This window comes from Alternaria infectoria (assembly GCF_024043175.1).
Source record: "Alternaria infectoria strain BMP 0036 chromosome Unknown scaffold_2, whole genome shotgun sequence".
NCBI lineage: Eukaryota > Fungi > Ascomycota > Dothideomycetes > Pleosporales > Pleosporaceae > Alternaria > Alternaria infectoria.
The window spans coordinates 2,346,695-2,371,680 of record NW_026250691.1 but is presented as its reverse complement, the minus strand read 5'-3'; the positions used below and the strand labels follow the sequence as shown (position 1 = coordinate 2,371,680).

Sequence of the window (24,986 nt, the reverse complement as noted above, 5' to 3'; positions counted from 1 at the left end):
CTAGTGCGCTTTCATTTTCGCTCCCCTTTACGTGCTCTGTATATCCCATCTGTTTTCCTGCTCGATCATTGGAGCCGCGACTGGCGTTCGTTGCGCTCTTCGCTAAATAAATACTACTATTTTCACCTAGCCTTCGACCCGTGTCACCTCCATCATGTCGTCCTCGCGTCTAATCCCCACAAGGCATGTCTCCGTTAGTACTGACACTTGTTAGGCTGAGTGAGAAGCGGCGCCGAAAGCCGCCGACCTACCAGCGCCAGCACATCCGTTCCAGCAGCCAGTGTTTTGCAACCTTGCGTTACGTTCGCCTATACGGTACCACGCGACCTTGGCCCATGGGCATGGTGCGCAGCTGTCAGATCAAAGAAAACCTCCCGGTTTCCAGTATCGACCCAATGATATCCCACTTCGCCCGTAGCCCAACGAGCCCGGACCCAGATCTTTGGCTTACCCAGGACAAACAATACATGATAGCGTTTGCATCACGTTCGCATCAACTATCATTCGTGCTCTATGCTGAGTCTTCGAACGGAGAAGCTGCCGCCAACCACTACGTCACGCCGGCTGGAAGCAGCCATAATCCGCTTCGGCCTCCCGCTCGACCCAACTATAAAACAGCAATGGAACTACCCTCCCGCAGAGGTTCGATCAATTCTTGATTCTTTTGACCTTTTGCCAAGACTATCGAACCTTCACATCAGTCTCACTACTCGATGACGGTCGGCTCTCCTGATCAATTTGCGTTGTTGCCGTATGGTGACCGTTTCTTTGGCGGAGCAGCGCTTGCTCGATCGAGGTCCTACCCCTCTGATTCTGAATCAGATCTCTACATCCCTTTCGAGCCTAATGATTATCGTCCACCGCTATCGAGCGTCGCTGTCCGACTTCAAGATCCCTTCCTGAGGTGCGACAGGAATCTTGGATGGAACATTGATTGGGCAGTCGCATTCATCGTTGATCGACTAGAACAGAACTGGGCTGACGCAGCCGAGAAATTGAAGAACATTCGGATACGGGCTGCGACACTTGAGAGGGACGGGCTAGTCCAGGAGATCCCATATCGTATCTTCAACAAGCTCGATGAAGTACTCTTTGCCGGTCATCTGAAAAATGCAGTCTTCCTCGATTTTGACAACCTGGGTACCGACGTCTCAGGCACCACCTACACCCACAGACTAGGACCAAATCCTGAGGTCAAGCGTATCTCTATCGTCTTGAATCTGGACGCGCTCGAATACGCCAAGGCGAAAGACATCGTCGCTGTTCTGATCCATCACATGATACACGCATATCTTCTGGTCGCTTGCGGCGTACAGAAAGAAGACGAAGTGGACTATGGACGCTTGGATCATGGCGTGCATTTCGGTAAGATCATGTTTACCATCAAGAAGCTCTCAGCTGTGCACGGGAGAGAGTTGTCGCCTCTCAACTATGGGCATGGCTCTTCCAACATTCGCTACATTGCCGAGGAATTCTACAGTCCAAGAAGGAGGGAAGTAGTTGAGCGTGAGGACCGGGAGCGATGGTATTGCAGCCACTGCCATAGCATCGTGCAGGGGCCATCCGAGAGCGAAGTGCAGAAGTGGTACGGGAAGGTTTGCAAGCCGCTGTTCGACCAGCCCAAGTGCGTCCGCGAGCCGGAAGTCCAAACGTACAATGAGCGGCGTCATGAGCTTGAGACGAGACGCCGCGCACGTCTTAGACCTTCTGCAAAGTCGGTCGAGTTCATGTACAAGGACAAGCCAGTCCATGTTGATGGAGACAAGATTGAGGAGTTTTTGAGCGTGGTGAGGGCATTCGAAAAGACAGGTAGCCGCTTTCTGAAGGTACACAAGGAAGTTTCTGAAGACACGTTCGTCCGCTTCCTGGAGTTCTTGCACACTGGCTCCTACCGGCCTGACCCACGCCCATTCGCCGCTGCGGCAGCAGGTCTGGGCATCGAGCGTCGGGGGCCACCCATCATCAAACCCCAAGCAACGACCAGTGAAGCCTGCGTTCTAACTGACGTAAAATTTGCCAAGCTGGGTACATTGATGGGCTTCGAAGACTGCAAGAGTTATGCTCTCGATCGGATGAACGCCTATGGCATCCTCAACGAAGACCCCGTAGCCGTTCTCAACGAGATCTACAAAGGCTATGAGCCAGACTCTGATCTCAAGGACTGGGCACGAAAGTTCCTCGTCAGAGCGCCGAATACCTCAAATCCAGAGTATCACACTACGTCAATCAGCCTCACCACCATTGAGCCGCCTAACCTAATCAAGCTTGAGAGTCAGCAGGGCTCCCATCGTATGCGCTTTCTCGATGCCATTGAATCCAGTGGAGCACTAGAGAACGATGTCAACAAAGCTCGTGCCGAACTCAAAGCTGCCGGTTGGTACAGCTGGTCTACATTCCTACCGCATGAACCGCCCAGGCTGCTCACCGAGCGCTCCATGAGCTACTCCGCCCACCCATTGGCCCTCGGTCGCCGTTCGCCACTTCTGCTCGGCCGTGCATCTACACCAGACCCATGGCGCAGCGTCCACGACCTCACCAGCCAACTTTCCTCCCTAGACGTCGACCGTCTGCATGACTTGGAGCGCGAGAAAGAGCGCGACCGTGAGCGAGTGGAGAAGTTGAGGGACTACGAGCGAGCCAAGTTTAGCGATATCGAGCATGAGAAACTCAGAAAGCTACGCCGAGAGAAGGAGCGTGAATTGGAGAGGGAGAAGGAGAAAGTGAGGAGGTTGGAACGGGAGAAGGAGAAGGTTAAGGAGACGCATGCGCAGTTGCAGGCTACGGCGGCGATTGAAGCGCTTTTTGGGAGGAGCGGGCGTGGTTTTGTTGATGATTATGATTAGATTAAGGGAGTGTGAATGGTAGAAGAACGCTTGGGTGTTGGTTCGATGTTCTGTGACGCTCTGCTACCTTTGGCGTACGTAGATGAGACAGTACGTCTTGCTTCCTTGCCGTACCTAGCTGTTGACAGTTATGTTTTCCCGAATAAGCCTCGAATATTCCTTAATTGAAAATCCAAGCTGCCTCTGTCTGATAAACGAAAGCAGTGCCTACTACATGCCAGTCAGGACTGTAGCAAGGCACGTCAGATGTGTGACCTTGATTTCTCTTGCACCGACATTCCAATACTATTGCAGCTCCATATTTTCCAAACCAGTGATAGGAAGCAACTTGTGGTTTGTGGCCTCCCCAGAGCCCCACTCCGCTTCTTGTGAATCCCATCACGTTTGTCCCGGAGAATACTGACCACTTTTCATCATCAATTTGTCTGACCCAAGAGTCGGTTAGAATATCGCAAGGTGAATTCAGTTTCTCTCTCTCACAGCCTGATGTTACCATCGTCAGATCAGACATATCGGTCCAGGGTCGAATATAAGCCTTGCCAACAGGGGCCTTGTTCTTTCCCAGTAAACTCTTGACTGGTCCTCGGACCGATTTCTTATGCAACTCGAAGTATTTGAAGTAATTCTGGAGCGCCTCTAAACAGCCCGTTTCCCGCCCCATTACTAAGATGATTGGCCTCAAAATCCACCAGGAAAGATCCCGGCCTGAGACCTGTTGGGAGATGGGGGACCACCAGTCGAAAGACATGATGGAGTGATTTGTTATGTCGAGAGCCTGACTCTCTCGTTTGACCTTTGGAGCTCTTACGAAAGCAGCTTGTTCAATCTCATGACGCTTCAAACCAAGTACATTACAAAGTGCATCGATGAAACCCCATGTATGTGTAGCTTCAGGAAGTTCATCTCCATACTGGTTATGTAGCACATCCAGGAATAACTCCGTGAGCGTTTTTGTGTAGTCTGGTGAAATTGGGTTAGATGCATGTGTGACATCGCTTGCGATTCCCAGTAGAGCGTACACACGGTCGTGGATAAGTGTACACTGAGATGCGGAAAAAGCTCGTAATAAGGACTGCAATGACATTGAGTCCGAAAATGCTTTACAGGGGTCGTGTTTATCAAAACGACACATTGTTTGATGGTTCGTCCTGTAACGCAGCAGAACGCTGCCAGGCGTGTCCCATATGAGAGGGTATCGTGGTTTACTACGCGAGGAGAGTTCAGCCATGGCCCAAACAATCTGACGTAGGTCACTGGCTTTGACACGGCATGTGCCCCACCACACATCCAAGTCCGTGGGCAAGAGGAATTCTTGTATGACCCAAACGCGTGACCAGTATGTTCGATTCAGAAGGTCTGTTAGCGCTTTGCGTGTCTCATCATTACTAAGACCCAGGGATTGTCGTGGAGCGGATAACAGTATGGCGGAGTAGACTAGATCAGAGTTGCCATCCGTTTCACCTAACCATGCAATGGTAGATGTGGCGGTCGAGTACAACGCGCGCATCTGGCCGACCTGATGATTGCGCTCGTGAACATCTCGCTGGTTGATACCTTTTCAGCTCGGTCAGTTAACCGACGGTCGTCTTCTATCACTTCGCATATAGTACATACACAACGCATCGATCCATAGTCGACTTCCGCAACCATTATCCCAGATTCGGAATTGACTGAGGAAGTTCCGAAGATTTTTTCCGATTTGAACGGTCGTGCCACAGCATTCGATTTCGTCTTGTCCGCCGCCTTGATCCCAAGTATACGACAAGGCGATGAACGAAGGAGACTCGTCGAGATCAGCATGCGTGAGCTCGCAGCGGATTTGCTCATCCGGATCACCAGGTGCTACAGTGAGGAGGCGGATAGTCTTCTTGCTTCGATCCAGCTGCGCGTAGCCCAGGGCTGCCATCCCTTCCCAAGCTCTTTCTTGTCGGATAGTGTCCAACTACGATAAGCTCAAGCTTCAGATTTGCTCAACGCAGAGTGCCGAGATCCAGGTTCCGATATTTCTGCTAGCTTCATGAACTATACATCGGGCTACTTGAGAGCAGTGAGATGGAAAAGCGAGAAGATAGCGATCAGGCTGAGAATCAGTCCGGGCGATCAGCTGGAGGACCTCGGGAGACATGGTTGCACAGCCCCTCCTGCATTGAGGCTTAGCTCTTTGGTGTTCTTGCTGCTGGCTTTGTCGTATCGGCACTGGCAGTTGTCAGACCATTGGGCTTCTTCAAAAGCCAATGATATTAGGCAGATCTCGATTGTTTGTGGTTCGCGACACAATTACAGGAAGTCGCGACTGTCGGCCGCCCCAGGACGGAAGCGCCCCGCATCAACCCGCGAACCCCGCACAGCATTCTACGTATACACAATTGCATACCCGTATTAATCACGACGCCCCAGCATTGCGTTTCACATTTATTCATGCGTGACTGCTACTAGAAATTGTCGGTCCTTTCTCGAAAGCACATAACCTTTAACTTTCACATCACCAACGTCATGACAACTAGTCAAGAAATCAACAACGCGCGCTTCAGCAAGGAAGCACTAGAATGGGATTCCAACGAGAAACACGTAGAATCAACTTCAAAAGCACTCGAAGCCATCAAGCGCTATGTGCCTGCATTGAAAGATGGAAGCAACAAAGGTATTATCATGCCGCCACCCCACTACGCTCTTAAACTGACGAGCATCACAGATCTCGACGTCCTAGAAATTGGTTGCGGAACTGGCCTCCTTTCGTTCATGCTAGCCCCACACGTACGCAGCCTCATCGGCGTCGATACCGCAGATGGCATGATAAGCGCCTTCGACACCAAGCTTGCGGATCTTCCAACAGATCACCCAAACCTCTGTTCAGTAAACCACTTCCTAACGAACCCGGACTCGCATGAATTGCAAAGCGCAGCAGCGCTCCTTGCTACCCATCGAGGAGAGGCTCCATCGCCGCCTTATTCGTACCGATTTGATCTAGTGGTTTCCCACCTAACACTGCATCATATCCCGTCGATGGCGGAGATCCTAGCGACTATGCACAAGTGTTTGAAACCCGGGGGTGTTGTTGCGTTGACGGATTATGAGGACTTTGGACCGGAGGCTGTGCCGTTTCATCCGGTGAGCAAGAGGCCGGGTGTAGAGAGGCATGGAATCAAGAAAAGCGAGATGGAAGAGTTATTGTTAGGGACAGGGTTTAATGAGGTGAGGGTCGATGAGGCTTTTGTCCTGCGAAAGGAGGTTGATGCTGAGGATGGGAAGCCGGCGAGAGAGATGGATTTCCCGTTTTTGCTTTGTTTCGGCGTGAAGAGTTGAAGTAGTCGCTGGTAGGTAGGCATTTACGATAGTGCTCGGCAGTGTCTGTGGCAGTCCAGATATATCCGTATCATAGATCTTTCAGCAGGTCGTTCACTGCCTTTGCAGCGAAACGTTTTCGCTCGGCCTCTTCCATGCCCTCGCCCATTTCCTTGATCGCAACCATCTTTTGCATCATGACTTCCAGATCTTCGACCTCTTTGTCTCCAGGTTCCTGACCTTCATCGTCGTCGAACCCGGCTAGCGCACCTTTCATCCCAAACAGCTCCATGTTCATCTCCGCTTCTTCCGCCGCAAAGCTGCCTTCAAAGCCGTCGTCATCTTCGCCCAAGCCCAAACCCGCCATGCTTTCCCATTCCCCAGCCTCAAGCGCTTCCCGTACTCTGTGTATTCCTGTCGCCTCGCCAAACTCGTTCTTGCCCTTCTTCTCTGAGTCGACGTATTCAAAACCGTAGTCCATGGCTAGTTCTTCCCAGTCTTCATTACTTTTCTCAAGGTATGGTGTTATGGATTGCGGCATCGCGACAGCCAAACACACCATGTCACCACCGTATCCACAGGCACGCTCGATGACATCGGAAACGGCCTGCATGGTGTCTTTGATCACTTCCAGATCCTTTGCTTCGACTGGCTTCTTGAAGCAGTATATCCACGCACCGAGCGCAGTGACGACCTCGCGAGCTTCTGGCTTGGTGAATTCGGTGCGCCATTCCGCGACGTTGCTGAGCTCATCAACCCATATAGGGAGATTCGCGGTGTAGTATTTGGTCTCGAGACGCCATTCGTGGGTAAGGCCGGCCGTGGTTTCGGAGGTTTGCTCTGGGGCGGACCCTGTGAGTTCTAAGCCGAGTCAGTAGATGCGCGTAATGCAGAGGGTGTATCAAGTACCCTTCAGCAGTGGAAGTACACCTGCTCCCGGCGCACCGATAGCGAGGATGCGCCGTGGGTTCTTGATCTCCATGTCCATGTTGTGTTGGTTGAAAAAGTGTCGAGTTGCGGAGTTCTCGGGGGTCTCGCCTTTGGACGTGGGGTAGGCGCCCGCCTGCCGCAGGGACTATCAGACATTCGCGACTACGCCCGATTGCGTTTTCACTCCATATGCCGCCGTTCATTCTTTCAGCACGCGCTACTCTTGGTGATGTGAAAATGTGCATTCATCCCATTCAAAGGTATCATCAAATTTGTGGCTATCCCAATCTTCAGCGTATGTCCAGCAAGAACGATCTGGTTGCATACCTGTCCTTCCCTCCATTGTCTAGTCCTGGCACCAAATGGCGCGTCCTCGCTGCTGCTGCGCTTCCAGTAGCATGCTCTCTGCTTATGTTGTCTTTTCGCCCGTAACTTTCGGCTCGTTCAGCGACCGCCGCCGCGAGTGCTGGCCCTAGCCCTGTTGACTGTGGCCCTTCCACGCGCAAGACCGACACCGCGACCCCTTGTGCCTCTTGATCGGAACATGGGTGCGTTCCTGTGGCCTGTCAGTGCCTGTCTCCTTCCAATAAGGCATAAGTCTTACCTCAACATGTCTGGAACGATGAAGTATCGCACATGGCTTCCTCGAATGTATACTTGTTCGAGATGTGAGACGCGGCCGTCGCGGGCGGTTACAGTGATGTCTTTCAGCTGTACGTTCATGTTGTCCTCGGCTGTAGCTGGTTAGCATAGCGCCTAAGAGCTAAGAGAGATATGGGGACGTACCTTCAATCAGCTTGCCGCGGTAGACTTCGCCAGATGTGATTTCAAGTGTGACAATGTGACCCTGGGACCTGTTAGCGCAGGCTCAAGTACTGGTAGAGTCATTGACGGTGAACGTACTGCTGCCTCGTTGAGGAGCTTGATTGGGATGCCGATAGTGCTCGTCATTTTGGTTGTATTAATTCTCGTCCAAATTGACTGGTGTTACTAGTTGAGCCCTTCGCGCGTTCAAAGCCGTAGGATGGTGGTAGATCGCAACAAGTGAAGACTTCGTGGCGTGGTCGCAAATCGCGATCGGGGCGCGATTGTGTTTCGTGGGTTTCGTCGCCTTCTCGGTACGCAGGAGTCGTCGGTAACAGTGCACGGCGCAGTCTTGGGTGTCGTGGGTGCAGAGCGCGTGCGCGGTGCTAATATCGCTGTCTACAGAAAGTTGAGGTTGAGCTTGGACCACGTCTTAGTCATCATGCCATCGCTCTCTGCTGCCTGCTCCTCATCAAGAACTCGATGTCTGTTCAAGCTACACCCTATCAAGTTGCGTCCATCTCATATAGCACGTTGTCATGTGTTTCAGTATATATTCCTCATGTCTATGATACCAGATTCTCTCCTCTCCATGACATAGCCGTACGCTCCACAGCAGCGCAGCGAAAACTGTCGGAGCTCTGTTGAACACTAATACCACTCTGTATCTTCGATTGAATAAACGTATAAGCAGGCTAAGCGGAGTTCGCCGGTACTGATTGCAGCGGTCGGTCTCGAGAGTTGCTCGGAACGACATCGGAACCGTCGGAAATAACATCTCTGGAAAAGCAGCGCGCAACAAGCGCGTCACCATCCAGTTCCACCATCGCAATCATACCGCGCTGCATCCCAAATGAACATCTCGGGCACTTTAAACGTCTTCCGGCTGATTTGGAATCCGGCTCTTTGTCTCCCGCAGCATACAGTTTCAACATTCAATCATCTACCCATTCCCCTGTCGAAAGCCTTCGGGAAGGATGGGGTCAACGAGCAGAAAGAGGTAGACATCCAAGCTGTAGTGCTCGACAAAGACAATTGCTTCGCTGTTCCGCATACCGATGAGATTCACAAGCCATATGAAGTACTGCTACGCGCCTTTCTTATGCAAAACGTTACTTATCTCTACCCTAGGATCATTTCCAGCGCCTGCGCCGCGCTTATCCAGGCACGAAACTCTTAATAGTGTCTAACACAGCTGGCACATCATCCGATAAGAACTATGCTCAGGCCGATGTCTTGGAGGCCAACACCGGTGTCAAAGTGTTGCGACATTCAACCAAAAAGCCTGGCTGCAAGGAAGAGGTCATGGCTTACTTCAGGGCACATCCAGACTCTGGTGTGACCAGACCAGATCAAATCGCAATAGTTGGAGATCGTCTGTCCACGGACGTCATGATGGCAAACCTCATGGGTGGATATGGAGTATGGGTCAGAGATGGAGTACAGGGACGGGGTTTTGTAAGTGCTTCAGCTCAGAGAGCGCATCCTAAATAGTGACTTGACGGAGTCGCAAATGATGTCTTTAAGGCTAACGGAATTCTAGTTTGCGAGAGTTGAGGATAGGCTGCAGAGCTTCCTCTTCAGGAGAGGATACGCTGCGCCTGATCCTAGCCGCAATCAGTTCGAGTGATACATGAGGCAGCACGGACTTATTGAGCAGAAAGAATGCGTTTCTGCTTGTTTGACGGATGATTTCAGTCTGAGCGGTAACCCACAATTTCTCCTGCGAATTTCATCGTGGATTTTCTCTCGTTCTGCATCACTACGAGATACACATGGAAACCTAGCGATGATTTCAAACGTGGCCTTTCATTGGAGTCTGTCCATTTCTATTGCGCGACATATGAAGATTTTCAGAGGTTTACTGTAAGGTCGCGACTCAAGCAACGATTGGTGGGTTTTCCCTTGCAAGCGGCACACTTTCTGACCACAAACCTTAAACGATGCTGTAGTGAGCATCCTTCACCAGCCTTCGCTAACATCGACAGAAAAGTCTATTTAACAGAACCAATCCTACGCTTAGTATGTAAGTCCCTGCGTGCTCGGCTGGCCCCGCACTCGAATCCTACGGAGGGCCTAACCTCAGACCTTCCCCATCTGAGTTCACCTCAGTCCAGGCTCGACACTCTGTCAACGCCAAAGCCCAGAGCAGATAGATAAGCAGCCCTGTCTCGATACTAACCTGGGTATCTACTACAACGTGCATCTAGCTCTAGCAGACTTGCTACGCAGGATCGGGCCGCATGTCGACAACCTCACCTGTCTTTTCTAAGCCATGCTGCATGTCAGCATGGACGGCACTCCACCAGACTGCATCGCATGCCGGTCTGTGCCACTTCAACTTACGCCCCAGAACTTTAGCCTGCGATTATGATGGCTTAGTCCAATACTTCGAGCCGGGCGACAAAGAATACGCCTTACGCCTTCACGACCTAATAGAAGCGTATGTTCAAAGATGAAGTAATTGCTATAGAAACGGCTCTTCTTCATCTCGAACAGCTTCTTCCCATCCCCATCCATTCTTCCAATACGCAACAGACCTTTCATAGATTGAAAGAGCTATATACCGTACGCCTGTCCTCAGCGATCTTCATCAAGTATGTCATAGTAACGAGTCCCTTCTTATAGCGCGATCTACGACATTTAAACTTCAATGATATACTCTCACCTTTACGATGGCTAATTTTACTTAGAACGCACCCGCCAACATGGTCACTCACACCACTATTATCCGCGCAATCATCAGCTTCAGTCTCTTCGCTGCGCCAACAGTTGCCGCTCCAGCAGCCCTTGCAGAACCCGCCATCGCCGCAGCAGCAGCAGGTGAATACCTAGGGGTAGATTCTCCCATATAAGCAATCTTGGTGAGACAAACACTAACTTCGTACATCGATGATTTAGGGCATTAACATGGACGCCTATTGTACAAAGGAGATTGGACCTCAGTGGAGAGCTCTTCGGTTTGATAGTACATGCAACGGTTGGAAGTGCTGGGATGCGTACACTAATTTCAAGACGGGCGTCAACACCCCTCGGGCATGCGTTAATCAATATGGTGCTGGAGTGTATGCTCGGTGCAATGGGGATGCGCTCAGTTGGGGTTGCTACAAGGCATAGACGGAAATATATAAATTCACTTTCTTCCTGTCACTTGTGGTTAATATGTCGCTTTCGAGTTGATGGCTTTACGTCACACTGTTTCATGATCCGTGTTCAAGGAGGACTGTGCAAGGTCTTTCGGATGCTAAAACACATCCATTCTCACGCGTTGTGTATTGGTTACTTGGCGAGTCTTCATTCACAGCCTTCATTCCGGTTTGTCGCGTTTCCAAATTTGAAGAACGCGAACGTAAGCAAGACTTCCACACGAAGTTTGCAGGGCTGATGACATAGGCCAATTTGCCTTATGTGTACTGTCTAGCAGCAGAAGGCCAGAATGTGCGCGGACTAATGGAAGAGATGCGGTTTAGGGCGGGATGCGTAAGGGGACCAGAAAGAGTTAATAGGTGATGCGGGCTTATAATGGTAGCTGTATAACGTCCGGATTTGGAAGACGATATGCTCCAAGGTCGAGAGCCTTGCCACATATGTTTGCGTCTGCTTATCACTACTTCGGCTACACCAAGCTGCGCCGCATAGTAGCATAAACGATCTTAGACCCACCCCCTTCCCCTCCCTTCCAACGTCTAGCGTACAAGCATTATCATTTGGTCGACAGTTGTGACGTGGCTAGTAATTAATATGCCTGGACGACCTACATGAAGGCGCATGTTCGGAGCAGGAGCAAATCACTATAAGAACTACTCTTCTTCACCTTGAATACCTAGGTAGCTCCCCTCCATAGTCACCCACTCACCGAGCACACAGCGACCATCTCACAAATTTCAAGACCCAGCCACGATCTACCTGTTCGCATCAGTCTTCATCAGATACCTAGGTATGTGGGAGTAGCGAGATCTTTCCTTTCCCCAAACTGAGACATATAAACCTATCTCTCCAATTACTAACTTCCACTCGTCTGTGTACAGGGAACAATATGGTTACCCACACTACAGTTCTCGGTGCCATTATCAGCTTCGGCCTCCTCGCCGGGCCAGCATTTGGCGCCCCAGCAGCGCTCGTCGCGCCAGTAGCTGCTGCAGCGGCAGCTGGCCAGAGACTCGGCGGCATAGACATGCCCCGGGCCTGCCGTGAGCAGGCTGCTTTGCCTTTGACTGCTAGCCGGGTCGGAAATTCATGCAACGACTGGCGATGCTCAGCTAGAGGCTGGAACGCCGGTGTAAGCTTCGGCGTCGACACTCCTGCAGCATGTAGGAGTCAGTACGGCAGCAACGTGTATGCTTGGTGTGATGGTGGATGGGACAAGTGGTCTTGCTATAGGGTTTAGACGGATAGAATGTTAAAAACAAATTGAAGAATCAAGCCCTCCTATCGTGCATGGTTGATATATCGCGTTCGTATTGATGCTTTCATATCATCACTGCTTCGTGAGATGTGTGTAGTAAGGATTGTAGGAATTCGCAAGGCTTGTCGGATGTTTCAGTATGTGCGTTCCAACACCACTTTGATCACTAATATTTGGCGAGTCTTATTACCCTCGAACCGGTGAACTCTTTTCGCATGTCCACTGAATTTATCGGTTCCAGAGGACCTAGCCGGAAGTAAGACTTTGCATGATACGCACTCCGACAGTCAAAATCGGTGCGCCAGAATAGGATGCTAGTGGGCCATCGCCCAGGCCATCGCGTCTGGAATTATCAGCCAGATGCAAAAAGCCGACTGTCGCGAGGCCAAGCGCGAGAATGTCGACTGCTGGATCATAGATGCTAATATGAGGACAAGAAATATCTTTACGCGAAGTTGAGCAGGTCATCAAGGACCGTCTCCGCACGTGAAGTAAATAGTGTATGAACGAGTGCATGATCGTATGTATGGATTGGGTTGAGGGCGGGCGGGGTTGCGGCCCGCGGGGCATCGCCCGCCGACACGGCTGGTGGCGGCTTCCCCCTCGACAACCTGTATCGGATCTCTGGGCCTGACCATCACAAAGATAGGCACGTATAAAGATACACGATGGCCCAATACGAGACGAATTTAGCCATGATAGTGATCGCGGTCGCCACTTCTCAAGACTGCGCTGCGCCAAAAGAAGAGCACGCGATCCTGCTAGTTTCACATACCTTTTGGCAGTAACGTTGTTCAGTGAATGAGGAAGGCACACAGACAAGTGTTTTAATCAAGATTGTAGCCAGCAAGTATTCCGAGACATGACACGGTTATTTTCGTCACTGCATGCCCGCCCCCTGGGCTACCGCTCAGCACAGCTACACAGATGCGCAGCAGGCTTTAGAACGATATGCCTCAACGCTATGCAAGAATTATTCCTCTATTACTTATCAGCTAAAGTACAGAACCAGTACATGGGAAACCCACTCGGTGTATTACAAACGGGTACAAACAACTAAGCGCCCATCCCCCAGCACACCTGCATCCGCCCACTCGCTAAGGATTCGACGCGACTCTTCGTCATAAGACCGGCATTGGATTCGCTGACAACGTGGCAATCACACACTGTGTCACAGCATATGCATAAGTCATAGGGTGTTACTTTTCGTACATGTGCTGCCCTTGCTGGCGTCCAAAAATCCCTCTCTCGATGACACTCGCCTCACGCAGCCTGAGCTTACTGGAAGCTTGGTGGCCGGAATCCTCATCTATCTCCCCAAATTCAGCTACAGTTCAAGGGAGCGCAGGCAATCTGATTTCACCCGGTCGGCCCCGCTTTGGACAATCTTACAGGCGGCATGCCGGTATTCCTGTATAGACCTCTTGATCCGAACACTAACTCCATTCGGTTGCTCAAGGTGTGTCCTGGAGAGCCGCATGAGCCCATCCGATGTTTTCTCTCACACGCAGAACTGCACGAACACCTTTCCTACCATGCACTGTCATACACCTGGTCCCCGGAAAGTGGGAAGTGTAGCATACAATGTAATGGCGTGGATATTGCGATCGGAAAGAATCTTTGGGACTTCCTACGTCGCTTCCGCTCCTGGAATACTGATGAGAATGCTGCTTTGTGGGTCGACGCTATCTGTGAGTACAGGTCAGCGAGCCTAGTGTTGCATGGGCGCTAACTTGCGGGTGCAGGTATAAACCAAAATGATATCGAGGAGCGAAACCAACAAGTTACCAAGATGTTTCAACTGTATTCGACAGCTAGATCAGTCATCGCGTGGCTGGGAGAGACGACCACCGACGAAACCGTGGCGTATCCTTTCATACCCGATCACCATCCTGGCAGGCAGTGGACCCAGAAGGCCATAATAAACATTCTCCAGAAGCCATACTGGTGCCGCATGTGGGTTGTCCAGGAAGCATTGTTGCCGCCGACTCTGGAAATCTGGCTAGGCGAGTACCGGGCAAATGCAGATGAGCTGGGCCGCGCGATCTATATGTACGTTTACGACAAACCGGATATTCCAGGCCTCAAACTTCTGATATCTCGGGGAGAATATCGAACCTATAGAGACCCTAAGAGATCCCGATCGCTTCGCACTGGTTATGATTGGCCACTGGAGTTCGAACTCCGGTGGTTAATCGAGGAATTCTCCGAGTCTCGATGCAGCGTTATTCACGATAAAGTATACGCACTGCTAGGTCTTACATCTCAGGATCACGAGACCGCGCATCGTCTTGTTCCTGATTACAACACTTCAAGTAAGCAGCTGTTCGTAAAGCTTCTGCAAAACCAATGTGCAGGTGGAGAGCCGGATCTGTGGAAAGAGCGGGACTTTCTCAACCTGTTCCGTCGTGTGTTGGCACTAGATCGTGAAGAGATTGCAAGATACGCGCTTGAGGTGGCACCAGGTACTAGGGATAGCAGCTTTGTACTCGCTCGAGGACTTGAGATAACTGCATCACTGCAATTCCTCAACGCTACAGACGTACTCTATCTTCCGTATCGGTACGAGTACTGGTATCATACTAAGAAAGGGGTTCAGCTTTCCTTACCACCGGAGGTCCAAAGGACAGTAAACTCTTTTAAAGCAGAACCGGAACGTATGATTGCGTTCAAAGAATTCTTCAAGTATCGCTGGTTGGGTAGCCGGCTGGTGAATTCCAGTGAAGCCGCCGTGGCTTTGTCTCAAAGAGCCTTTATCAATGCTCTCAACGAACAGTCGCAGCATCGAGCGACTGAACGCAACAGACCCCATCGAACAAATTATGGCAGTATAGCAGACATAATGTCTTGCGCGATCAGCAAGAATACACAAGGATGCTGGGCCTCGATGCAGCAAGTCGCGGAGAAAGGCAACACTGGCGAGGCCACTCATCCCATAACGTATCTTTCGGCTGAGCAAATCTCGGCCGAGGGCACAAGACTTGCAGTCTTCGCTGGCGCAACGCATTTACACAACGCCCTGGTGTTAGAGGTATACAAAGACTACCACCGCACCCCACCTGAGACAAGATACGAAGTCCAGGGCATTGCTTTTATCTTGAATTACGGAAGCCTTCGTTACCCAGCTCCAAGCAAGGATATTCGCTTCAGGTATTGCAATCTCCCAAGTCTGATGGACTTCCGTCGAGTGAACGTGCTAGATGAGGCTCAACTTGGTACGATCCTAGGAGCTGCGCTCGCAGCAGAGCGTGGTGAGAGATCCACCGAGCCTGAGACGCTTGACGGCTATGAAATTAGTGTGGGTATCAGAGAAAACTATTTCGAAACCAGCTTGGAGCGATCTAAAATTACTACCAAAGAAGGTAGGTAATGGGCAGTATCGCGGTTCTGTACATACTTTGAACTCTTAGACCATAGATGTCGAGCAGAAAGCAGAATTAGAAATCTGAGCCAGTGACACCGTGAAAAATCAGCTTGAAGCAGCGGAAGTATCAAGATGCACCGGCGTAAGTCGAGAAGTTGGACGTTTGTCGTGCTTTAACGATCTAAACATGAGCGCGTCAAGATGCAACAACGCTACACAACTCAGAGCACCACGCGCATCAATCGCCTTGTAAGCTTCGGGCGCTATACGAATGTAGATGCACTTGTAACTGTCAGTCAGATGGAGCAGAGGCGCAGCAGGGTCTTTGGCCGGCAGCGTCACATGCCTCAAGAATGTTTGGTACAAAATCCGGTTGCCTGATGATGCCCCGCTCGTTCGTCACTTTACCCGAAGGCACAGCCTCACGCGTTCCCACATTTCATAACGAACAGCCACGGTGTTGGTGTGCAATGAACAATGGCCATGTGGCGTTAACCAATACGTGACTAGGTCGGTGCACCGGCGGGGGCTTAGCAGGTAAGCGCGTCAGCTTCGGCTCTTGCCAACATCGCAAGGCATACATTATAACCTGACCTTCCATCTCAACCTTGTCAATTCCTATCTCAAGAATCAGCCTTGTCCGACTTTCTCAATCCTCTGTCACGTACCAGAACCCTTACACGCAAATAGCAAGATGGGTGTATGTTATCAGCCAGCTCCTTAGCTACCCCTCCACCCCACCATCGTCATAGCTAACCAGGCGAAGCTCGCATCTAAGATGCAGGCGGCTCAGGCTGCATCTGGCTATCCTCCGCCCGGTGGACAAGGCGGCTACGTAAGTCTTCAAGTGAAGAGTAATGTTGGCAATGATTCACTAATGCAACGTAGCCTGGACAGCCACAGTATCAAGCGTATCCAGGTGCCCAAGGTGCCGGTGCTCCCGGGGTAAGCCCAAAGCTCTTTCTTTCTCTTGTCACTTGCTCTGCGTCGTCATCGCCCTTCCCTACCCGCCACTTAAGACTGGGCATTCGCAAGCCTCTTCCCTAGTTCTCCACTTGCTTTTGGCACCAATAAATTATCGCACGCCCGGCATCCACTCTGGACTTTTTCCGCCACACTTTGTTCCTGGACCTAGCCACACATGCCTCTATCAAGCAAGATGTCATCTAGCTATACTGCCTATCAGCCCAACGCCGGGCAGGCGCCAAATCCTTATGCACAACAACAACAGCCTGGCCCTCCTATGCCTCCGCGTCCTGGTTCGTATGCGCCGCCGCAGTCGCCTTTTGCGCAACCGGCAGCCCCAACTCCTTACGGCGCATCGTCTCCGTATCCACAAGGGCAATCAGGGTATAGCAGACCCCCGCCACCACCGCCAGGACAACAGCCTTCATCTCCGTATTCTCAATCGACATTCCCACAGTCCCCACAACCAGGTCAAGCGCCCCCCGCGCAATGGAATCAGCCACAGGTCCCGCCGCCGTATGGACAGCAACCACCACAACAGCCTTACCAGCAGCAAAGCCAATGGGGTCAACCACAGCAACCCGCTTATGGACAGGCGCCGCAGCAATATGGCCAACCTTACGGCCAGCAGCCCACTTTCCAACCGAATGTTCGTACTAATTTAGATTTTTTCGATTTTCAAACCCACGTATGAGCAAAGACGCAGAGCTAGTGACTTTCCGCGCAGATTTATGCAGAGACTAACGTGATATTAGGGTGGACCACCAGGACAGCCTCCGCAGGGCCAGTATGGCGCACCTCCACCACAAGGAGGATATGGCGGCGGCCCGCCCCCTCCCCAACAGGTTCAGGCCGGACCAGCTGAGATCGCGGGCTACAAGCAGCTTCTGCAAGCCTGCATCCAAGAGAAGGGCCTCCAGAACTTCCCAATCTGCCAACATATCGACCAGATTGCTCAACAAGCGCCCGCGAAGATCAATCAAGTCATCTCGCGCTGGAAGATCCAGAAGGAGATTGCCAATGACATTGTTAAGCTAGCGCTTTACGACATCGTGCTATACATCGGTAAGTTGCTCAGCTCGAGAATCGTGACCAAGCTGACACCCATTAGATGACAGTGGATCCATGCAATTCGAAGAGGAAGGCAGCCGTATCACAGATTTGCGCCTTATTTTGGACCGAGTCTCGTTCGCTGCAACTCTCTTTGACAACGATGGCATCTCTGTCCGCTGCATGAACACCGATCTTTCGGGAGCTCGCAACCAACAGGGTCGACCTCTTCAAGATGGCGTCGCGACTGAGGCTCAGGTCGCAGAGATCATGCGTGGCGTCAACTTCAAGGGCCTCACACCCATGGGTACCTCTATGGACAAGAAAGTCATCCAGGAGATAGTACTCCCAAAGGCACGCTCAGGACAGATGCAAAAGCCAGTATTGGTCATTGCGATCACCGATGGGCAGCCAGCGGGAGAGCCTTCCGGCGAGATCTTTAAGGTCATCAAGGAGACTTACAGACAGCTCCAGTCGACGCCCTACGGCCGCGGTGCTGTCGCTTTCGAGTTTGCTCAGGTAGGAAACGATGTGACCGCAAGGAAATTCCTCAGTCAACTCGATGAGGAACCCGAGGTTGGCCCTATGGTTGACTGCACGTCCAGTAAGTCTCATGCGATCCAAACTAGACCTGTGCTAACGCAGAATTAGACTTCGAGAACGAACAGGAAGAGATGATGCGCGCAAACCCTCCTGTCGATCTTACACCCGATCTCTGGATCATCAAGCTTCTTCTCGGTGCCATTGATCGAAGCTACGACTCGAAGGACGAGAAGAGCAACCCTGCACCTGGCGGCTACGGCGCACCACCCGGCCAGTATGGCGCACCTCCTCCAGGTTACGGCCAACAGCCACCCCAGGGCTATGGTCAACAGCCGCCGCAAGGCTATGGACAGCAGCCACCCCAGGGTTACGGTGCTCCACCTGGTCAGCATCCGCCTCAAGGATACGGTGCTCCACCCGGCGCACCTCCACAAGGCTACGGTCAACAAGCACCTCCACCAGGTCAGTATGGTCAGCAGCGACCGCCCCAAGGAGGCCCCGGTGGATACCCAGGTCAGCAGCAGTATGGCCAACCGCCACCAGGCGGCAGGTACTAGGAGTTTCCCCATGTAGCTTTTCCCAATGGCGTGAGTACTGGTTCAGATGATGGCACGTCGTGGGACTGGCATAACCCGTAGGTTCTGAGAATCGCAACTGGTGAACGTTTTTCAACGGCTTTACACGATATGTCATTACGACTTTCTTTACTCCGTGAGGAATGAGTATCCTCTATATAAGATACTGTAGGACGTATCTTTCCGCAATAGGCAACCCTACAGACAGTCTAGTATTTGACTAAGAACTTGCTTTGTCAAATACACATAACGCGTCGCGTGAAATGATCCTCTCCTTTCTACGCCGCAATTATCATTGTCAAGCAAGCATCGCGATTCGCAACTTCAAGAGGTGGGACATGGAATGTGAAACTACACGATGCTTGAAGCTCTTTTCAGCTGTCAAACAGACATGGCCTGTAGTGCGAGCTTGTGCATTGCTGAAGCAGCGTTTGCATAGCGTTTGCGACACTTCACCAGCCGGCTAGTAGGAATGAAATTCACTGACTGGGCGGACTATTTATGTGGCTACTATGAGTTTCTGACTTTAATACTCACCAATCCAACTACTTTTGACTACTAGCAGATCCCGACATCTCCAATCGCCGCAAATTCCCCAACACCCGAAGCGCAATCATGCCAACCAGCCCTGCACAACTCCACGGCGCAGCCTTGATCGCACCAACATACCACATCACCGTCAAAGTCCTACCACCGTCGTCATCTAGCCACTATCTCACGCACATCCGCGCTGTCGACAACCCTGCAGAAATCGCTCGCACCCGCGAACACCGCTCTTTCAGAACAGCAGCACACGACTGGAAACATGAGCACTTCACATGGAATTCTTCCGATATGGACCGCGGCATGAACATCAGACCAAGAATCAAATGCGAGCTGGAGTGGGAGAGAGACAAGGAAGACGAGGAGACGGCGCGGGATATACGAAACCTAGCGGAGCAGAAGGGTGAGAGGGTACCTGATAAGCGAGAGGCGCTCGCTATGGCTTGGCTAGCGAGAGCGGGAAAGATGGCTGTCGGTGAGTTTGGCGTTTGTCCAAGTTTGGCGGTGTTTGACGATACTAATGAGGTGTTAGGTCGCGCCATATACGAACCTGATTTCGGGGTCGGGGATGAGAAGGAGTTCTTGATCGTCAGCAGTAGAGCCGGAGATTCCGTGGAGGCGAGCCTATATGTGGATGGGAAGGGAGAGAAGAAGTTTATCGCGAAGGCTGTCGGGGAGAATCATTTCGACGCTGTTATGGTGCTGGAGAATGATTTGGTAGAGCATCACAGGCGCAAGATGCGGGGGTAGTACATGTCGAGGTTGCAGGGAGACTGAGTTGTAGGAATTGATGTGATAGGGTTCGTCTGATAGTGCCAATTAAACCAGGAGTGTTTTTCAGCATTTTTATCTCTGAATGTAAGCTGCCTTAGGAAACCAGTAGTGTAACAGGGATACGGGTCCTAGATACATCGATTAAGCCCTCTACCGTCTGTCTTAGCCCATCCAATGCCCCGTCGCGCGTATTCGCGATCCTCCCCAAGATGAAATGGTCATCGCGAGTGAAGAACATGCGAAAGCCGCCCTGACGGTTACACTCTAGAGCCAGATTCAAAGATAGTGGATCGGTATCGGCATGCCCTTTAACAACGGTGATGAGAAAGCGTAGGTTATCTGGTCATGTTAGTTCTTGTGTAGTACCTTGGCAGGCGTCTGCGGAAGGGGACCGCAACGCTTAGACGACTTACTCGCGAGCTGGTTTTTCTCTTGGATCGTGAGATTAGAGGTCACATCCATGAGCTCTATGATACGAGCATGAAGTGGGTCGCTTGATGGCATAGTGGATTATGAGGGTGCTAAATGCGTGTTCAGACTCCTCCGAATGGACAGCGCTCCAGCTCGTGCGTTATACTTAGGTGGGTTTGCTTCGGGTGTCGCAAGCAGTTTGGAAGCTTGTTAGAGTTCACGATTGGTATCAGGCTTGAAAGCAGTTTTGCTCTACTCAGAATGGCAGGTGCTGCACGGTATCGTCTCTGGTGTAAATTTGGCCTGCGCAAGCCACGATCTAGTTGAAATGCAGCCTTCAAGGTGCAGTCTCACAGTGTGCGCATGTTGCCCCTGCCAGTCGTGGGATCCGTTGGAAGTATCGCACCCGTAGTAAATTGATTCAAAGCATACCATGAATATCATACGATAAAGTCGTGATCCGTCGGATGACGACCTCGCTTATGTAGCGTAGGAAGGCGCGATGTTCTCACAGCTCACGTACGCCATTCAACCGACTTTCCCGGCGCTGAAGCTAGTCATCCCCACATCAGCCACTCTGCCGGATCATCTATCTCATCAAACGACGGTAACAGCCCCAAACCTCACTGGCCTCATGCATCCCCAAGACAATCTAGATGCAGGCGCAACGCAACCGCCAAGCAGCCAGCACGTTTCAGCAACAGGGGTTTCGGAGATCATTACTCGTGATTACTCGTGAAACGTGGCTTCCTATCTCGCGCGACTAATTCTTCCGACGTCGAAGATGCAAACGTCTGGCTTCTCTGATTTTTCTTTCCTTTTGGCATCAATTCGGACAGATAGATAAGAGAGTAAAGAGCTTGGAAGATGGTCACAGCAACATGGCCGCGGCGACGGCACCTACCCAGTTATTTCGCTGTCTCGACCGCACTCCTATGCGCGTCAACTGCCAGGGCGGAACTTTTCTACACAGCACGCAGTCCCGTTATTCAAGATGGTCTTATCAATAAACCTTCAACAGTTTGTCCCGTGGCCCAGGATGGCTACACTTCCGATACCTTTCCATGGACGCATCACCCTACATGCGTAGACATCGTACTACCCAGTAAAGAGAACGAGAGCACAGGATCAGATGTTCATCAGGCATTCTGTGCCTACACCAATGCCAACTACAACAACGGTCGCGGAATCAGCTTTGTTGTGAGCCCCGAGGTCGCGGCTAGTGTAACGATGGAGACGTTCGGCATGAGCATCGGAGGCATGGAAGGCCAAGTGGGTGAAGAGATGGGTATGTGGGAAGTAAAATATGCAGGAGAAAAGGGCAAAGGGTTGTTTGCAAAGAAAGATATCGCCGGGATCTTTCCAGGCGAGAGCTTGATTGTGCAGACTCCTGTGCTGTTCGTCGCTAAGCAGATACTGGAAATTCCGGAGATGCCGAGGCCACAGCTCGTCTTGAAGCAGGCAGTCGATCAGTTGCCGACAAAAACTAGAGAGATGGTCAAGAAATTGGACGTTAATGTGGATGGCACCGTCGAAGACATCGTCGTGACGAACGGCATTGCTGTGAAATGGCCATGGGTTGATGAGCTGCCCCAGCTTTTGGCAGTTATTCCCGAGGCTGCGGTAAGTCATGACCGATAGACTTTCCTTTCAATATATGCTAACTTCAATACAGCGTATCAATCATGCTTGTCGACCAAACACTCTATGGCGTTTCGACGACTACACCCTCTCATTCGAAGTCTTCGCTCTCAAGGACATCAAGCCCGGCGAAGAGATTACGAGAAGCTGTAAGTAACTATCCGCCGAAGAATTCAACAGAAGGACGTATCTAATTACTCCACAGATGGCTTCGAAAAGCGTGCTCGTCGACGTCGCGTGAAGTCTATAGAAGCAAACTTCGGTTTCACCTGCACCTGCCCTCTATGCACCGCAGACGACGACGCAACAATGGCATCCAACGACCGCCTCTCAGAGATCAAAGCCCTGAAATCCGTTCTACCCACCGACCCAGAAGATTCACCGCAGCTTCTCGGCCTCCTCCCCAAGCTCATCGAGCACCTGGAAGAGGAAGGTCTCTTAACCGAACTACCCCAGTACGAAGAGATCCTAGCGTACACGTGGAGTAGTTTCGGAATCGAGGATCGGGCGAAGTACTGGGCGGGTAGGGCGCAGAAACATTGGGCTGTTGTAGCTGGTAAAGAGAGCTGGGAGCAGAGGAGGTGTGGGGAGTTGGAGGCGAATGTTAGGGGCCATCAGACCTGGATGACGTGGAAGGGCGATCCTTGGGAGGGTGTTGGTGAGGGGCATCCGTGGGATGAGAAGGAAGGGGATGGACATGATCATGAGCATGAGCATGGACATGAACATGGACATTGAGCGGACTTTTTCGTACCGTAAAAGAAAGACGAGGTATCTCGAAGGAAAAGACAGAACATTTGTAGTGCTCGGTGTGCTATACATTCCAGGATCTCTGAAGCATTCAGTGTACAAAAACAGCCTCTGACGTATACAACTCAGTACTGAGGAGATCTTACTCAAATAACTTCCCATCTCCATGCACACGATCTAGCTTCCAAACCAACGTCTCAACCTCCGTCTCACCCCAACTACCCTCTTCAGCAGCCTTGCTCGCATCATTATCCAGCGCTTTCACGAAGTTGTCATCTGGTAACCCCGCAAATTCATGCATAGCCATCCATTTCGACGGCTCGGGATGCGGTTCATCTGTCGTTGGCAAGCCCTTGAGAGCGCGAGACTGCGCATTAGTCCTCGCGTAGAGGAGTTTGAAGCGAAGTGTACGCATATACTGCGGTGACCTTTCGAACGTCGAGGTTTGCTAGGATATTAATGTCAGTATAGAGTTTACATAAAATAATGACTGGGGTGGTACGGGGGTTACATACCTTTTGGAAGAACGCAGTGACTTGTTCTTCTGCTGGCTGCTTCTCTGGTCGGATACCCGACGTGATCACATACTTCGGCCGACCTTCTTCGCCCTCTTTTCTCTTGGGGGCATTACCCACAATACCCAGGTAACTAACATCCATATCTGCCAAATCATAAATCACACCACTACCGGGCAGCGCACTACTCTTGAAGCCTATCTTCTTGAACTCATCACCCAGCGTAAAGGCCAAGTCTTCCATGGGATAGCAGGCCAGGAACGGCTTTGGGTCCTGCTCGTTACCAATAGGCGAGGACTTGTGGATATCAATGAAGCGGAAAGCAGAGTCGACCCCGGATGTAGAGACTACTTCGGGGATGTGCTCGTTGTCGTACCAGGCGAGAAAAGTGGGCTCGGAGAGCATGTCGTGGGCGGAGGGGGAGATGCGGGAGCGGACGAAGAGGATGCCTGGGCCTTGGATTGCGGAGGTGGACATGGTGTTGTGTCTTTGAGGTGTCCAAGCTCAGAATTAAAGCTGTGGAATGAAGGGGAAGGCAATACGATGCGACAAGGACTGTTGGACTTTGGTGTGAGGAGGTATGTCTTGCAACGCCATCTCTAGTGCTGGAGACAACTGAACGCAATGTAGGATTGGAGTATCGGGTATACATTGCCGAAGTATGGCTAACCGATACCCCGCCTGTGTCTCTTCGCTGATACTTGGTGTGATTCCGGTTGATGGCGGATCGTGATGGATTCTCTTCCAAGGACTGTAGGAATGGTCCCCATACAGCCAACATGGCTGGGTCGTGGGTGTTGTTGTGGGCACAGATCGAAGCCCCATTCCAGTATCCATCAAAGCTTCGACTTCTCTGCCAACAGTTTTTCCAGCCCGGCCTTGAGATCTTCACTCATACCATCCTTTCCAGGTCGGCGACTGTCGCGGTCCACAAAGACGTGGATGAACTCGCCGACGGCCTTGACCTCGTCTTGACCCCTTTCGAAGACGCCGATCTCGTACGTGACGGAGCTCTTCCCAAGCTTGTTGACTCGTAACGCGAGGTCTACGACGGAGGGGAACTCGACAGGGGCGAGGTAATCGCAGTGCGAATGTACGACGAGGCCGATCTGTGGGGAGGTAGGCGGATGCAGTGAGCAGTGCTGGATGAGATATGTATTGACTACTGAGTCGAATCTTCCAATAGTCAGTATCGTTACCCCGTGATATACCTAGGTATTTAAGACATACAGATAGTAATAGACGCTGTTGTTCATGTGGTGGTACATGTCATTGTCGCTCCTTCCTACTGTCAGTACCGAGGAGGGCTTCACGCGGGGACACGCACCATCTTGTCCTGTATTCGAGTTGAAACTTGTAGTCGCCCCGTGTACGCGACTTCAATGCCTGCTGTGCCATGTTGTCTCTGCTTGGGGTTGGTGTTGGAGGCAGACGCGTCTCGGACATGAAGATGGCCGGCTAGTTGGCTGCGTCACCCATCAGCCTCGGCTTGCGCAGCATGGAATTCTCCCACACGCACCTCAACCCCTCTCCCCCGCGATTCTGGCGCCCTCTCCGCGCATCCTCGCATACCTCGCCTCCAAGGGCCGC

General features: G+C 51.6%; 9 protein-coding genes across 9 annotated transcripts; 5 read left to right on the top strand and 4 right to left on the bottom strand.

The window, feature by feature from the left end:
- Positions 1 to 713: 713 nt before the first annotated feature.
- J4E92_002183 (uncharacterized protein) lies at positions 714 to 2,843 on the top strand (the record flags this gene model as incomplete). Its single annotated transcript, XM_051493588.1, has 1 exon — positions 714 to 2,843. One exon carries the CDS (start codon positions 714 to 716, stop codon positions 2,841 to 2,843), a length of 2,130 nt encoding a protein of 709 aa, XP_051356819.1.
- Positions 2,844 to 5,336: 2,493 nt separating this feature from the next.
- J4E92_002182 (uncharacterized protein) lies at positions 5,337 to 6,146 on the top strand (the record flags this gene model as incomplete). The annotated part of the gene is made up of 2 exons (XM_051493587.1): positions 5,337 to 5,484; positions 5,536 to 6,146. 2 exons carry the CDS (start codon positions 5,337 to 5,339, stop codon positions 6,144 to 6,146), a joined length of 759 nt encoding a protein of 252 aa, XP_051356818.1.
- A 70-nt stretch (positions 6,147 to 6,216) lies between these two features.
- J4E92_002181 (uncharacterized protein) lies at positions 6,217 to 7,113 on the bottom strand (the record flags this gene model as incomplete). Its single annotated transcript, XM_051493586.1, has 2 exons — positions 6,217 to 6,986; positions 7,035 to 7,113. The coding sequence occupies 2 exons, from the start codon at positions 7,111 to 7,113 to the stop codon at positions 6,217 to 6,219; spliced, it is 849 nt and encodes a 282-aa protein (XP_051356817.1).
- A 542-nt stretch (positions 7,114 to 7,655) lies between these two features.
- On the bottom strand, positions 7,656 to 8,006 carry SMD3 (small nuclear ribonucleoprotein Sm D3; the record flags this gene model as incomplete). The annotated part of the gene is made up of 3 exons (XM_051493585.1): positions 7,656 to 7,789; positions 7,842 to 7,902; positions 7,959 to 8,006. The coding sequence occupies 3 exons, from the start codon at positions 8,004 to 8,006 to the stop codon at positions 7,656 to 7,658; spliced, it is 243 nt and encodes an 80-aa protein (XP_051356816.1).
- A 706-nt stretch (positions 8,007 to 8,712) lies between these two features.
- Positions 8,713 to 9,489, top strand: J4E92_002179 (uncharacterized protein; the record flags this gene model as incomplete). The annotated part of the gene is made up of 3 exons (XM_051493584.1): positions 8,713 to 8,940; positions 8,991 to 9,317; positions 9,403 to 9,489. The coding sequence occupies 3 exons, from the start codon at positions 8,713 to 8,715 to the stop codon at positions 9,487 to 9,489; spliced, it is 642 nt and encodes a 213-aa protein (XP_051356815.1).
- Positions 9,490 to 16,406: 6,917 nt separating this feature from the next.
- On the top strand, positions 16,407 to 18,744 carry J4E92_002178 (uncharacterized protein; the record flags this gene model as incomplete). The annotated part of the gene is made up of 5 exons (XM_051493583.1): positions 16,407 to 16,573; positions 16,799 to 17,243; positions 17,350 to 17,659; positions 17,706 to 18,248; positions 18,296 to 18,744. 5 exons carry the CDS (start codon positions 16,407 to 16,409, stop codon positions 18,742 to 18,744), a joined length of 1,914 nt encoding a protein of 637 aa, XP_051356814.1.
- Positions 18,745 to 19,153: 409 nt separating this feature from the next.
- On the top strand, positions 19,154 to 22,869 carry J4E92_002177 (uncharacterized protein; the record flags this gene model as incomplete). The annotated part of the gene is made up of 6 exons (XM_051493582.1): positions 19,154 to 19,160; positions 19,328 to 19,780; positions 19,838 to 20,022; positions 21,529 to 22,113; positions 22,166 to 22,280; positions 22,337 to 22,869. The coding sequence occupies 6 exons, from the start codon at positions 19,154 to 19,156 to the stop codon at positions 22,867 to 22,869; spliced, it is 1,878 nt and encodes a 625-aa protein (XP_051356813.1).
- Positions 22,870 to 23,023: 154 nt separating this feature from the next.
- Positions 23,024 to 23,873, bottom strand: J4E92_002176 (uncharacterized protein; the record flags this gene model as incomplete). Its single annotated transcript, XM_051493581.1, has 2 exons — positions 23,024 to 23,329; positions 23,397 to 23,873. 2 exons carry the CDS (start codon positions 23,871 to 23,873, stop codon positions 23,024 to 23,026), a joined length of 783 nt encoding a protein of 260 aa, XP_051356812.1.
- A 359-nt stretch (positions 23,874 to 24,232) lies between these two features.
- On the bottom strand, positions 24,233 to 24,794 carry J4E92_002175 (uncharacterized protein; the record flags this gene model as incomplete). The annotated part of the gene is made up of 3 exons (XM_051493580.1): positions 24,233 to 24,572; positions 24,627 to 24,677; positions 24,724 to 24,794. 3 exons carry the CDS (start codon positions 24,792 to 24,794, stop codon positions 24,233 to 24,235), a joined length of 462 nt encoding a protein of 153 aa, XP_051356811.1.
- Between the last annotated feature and the right edge of the window lie 192 nt (positions 24,795 to 24,986).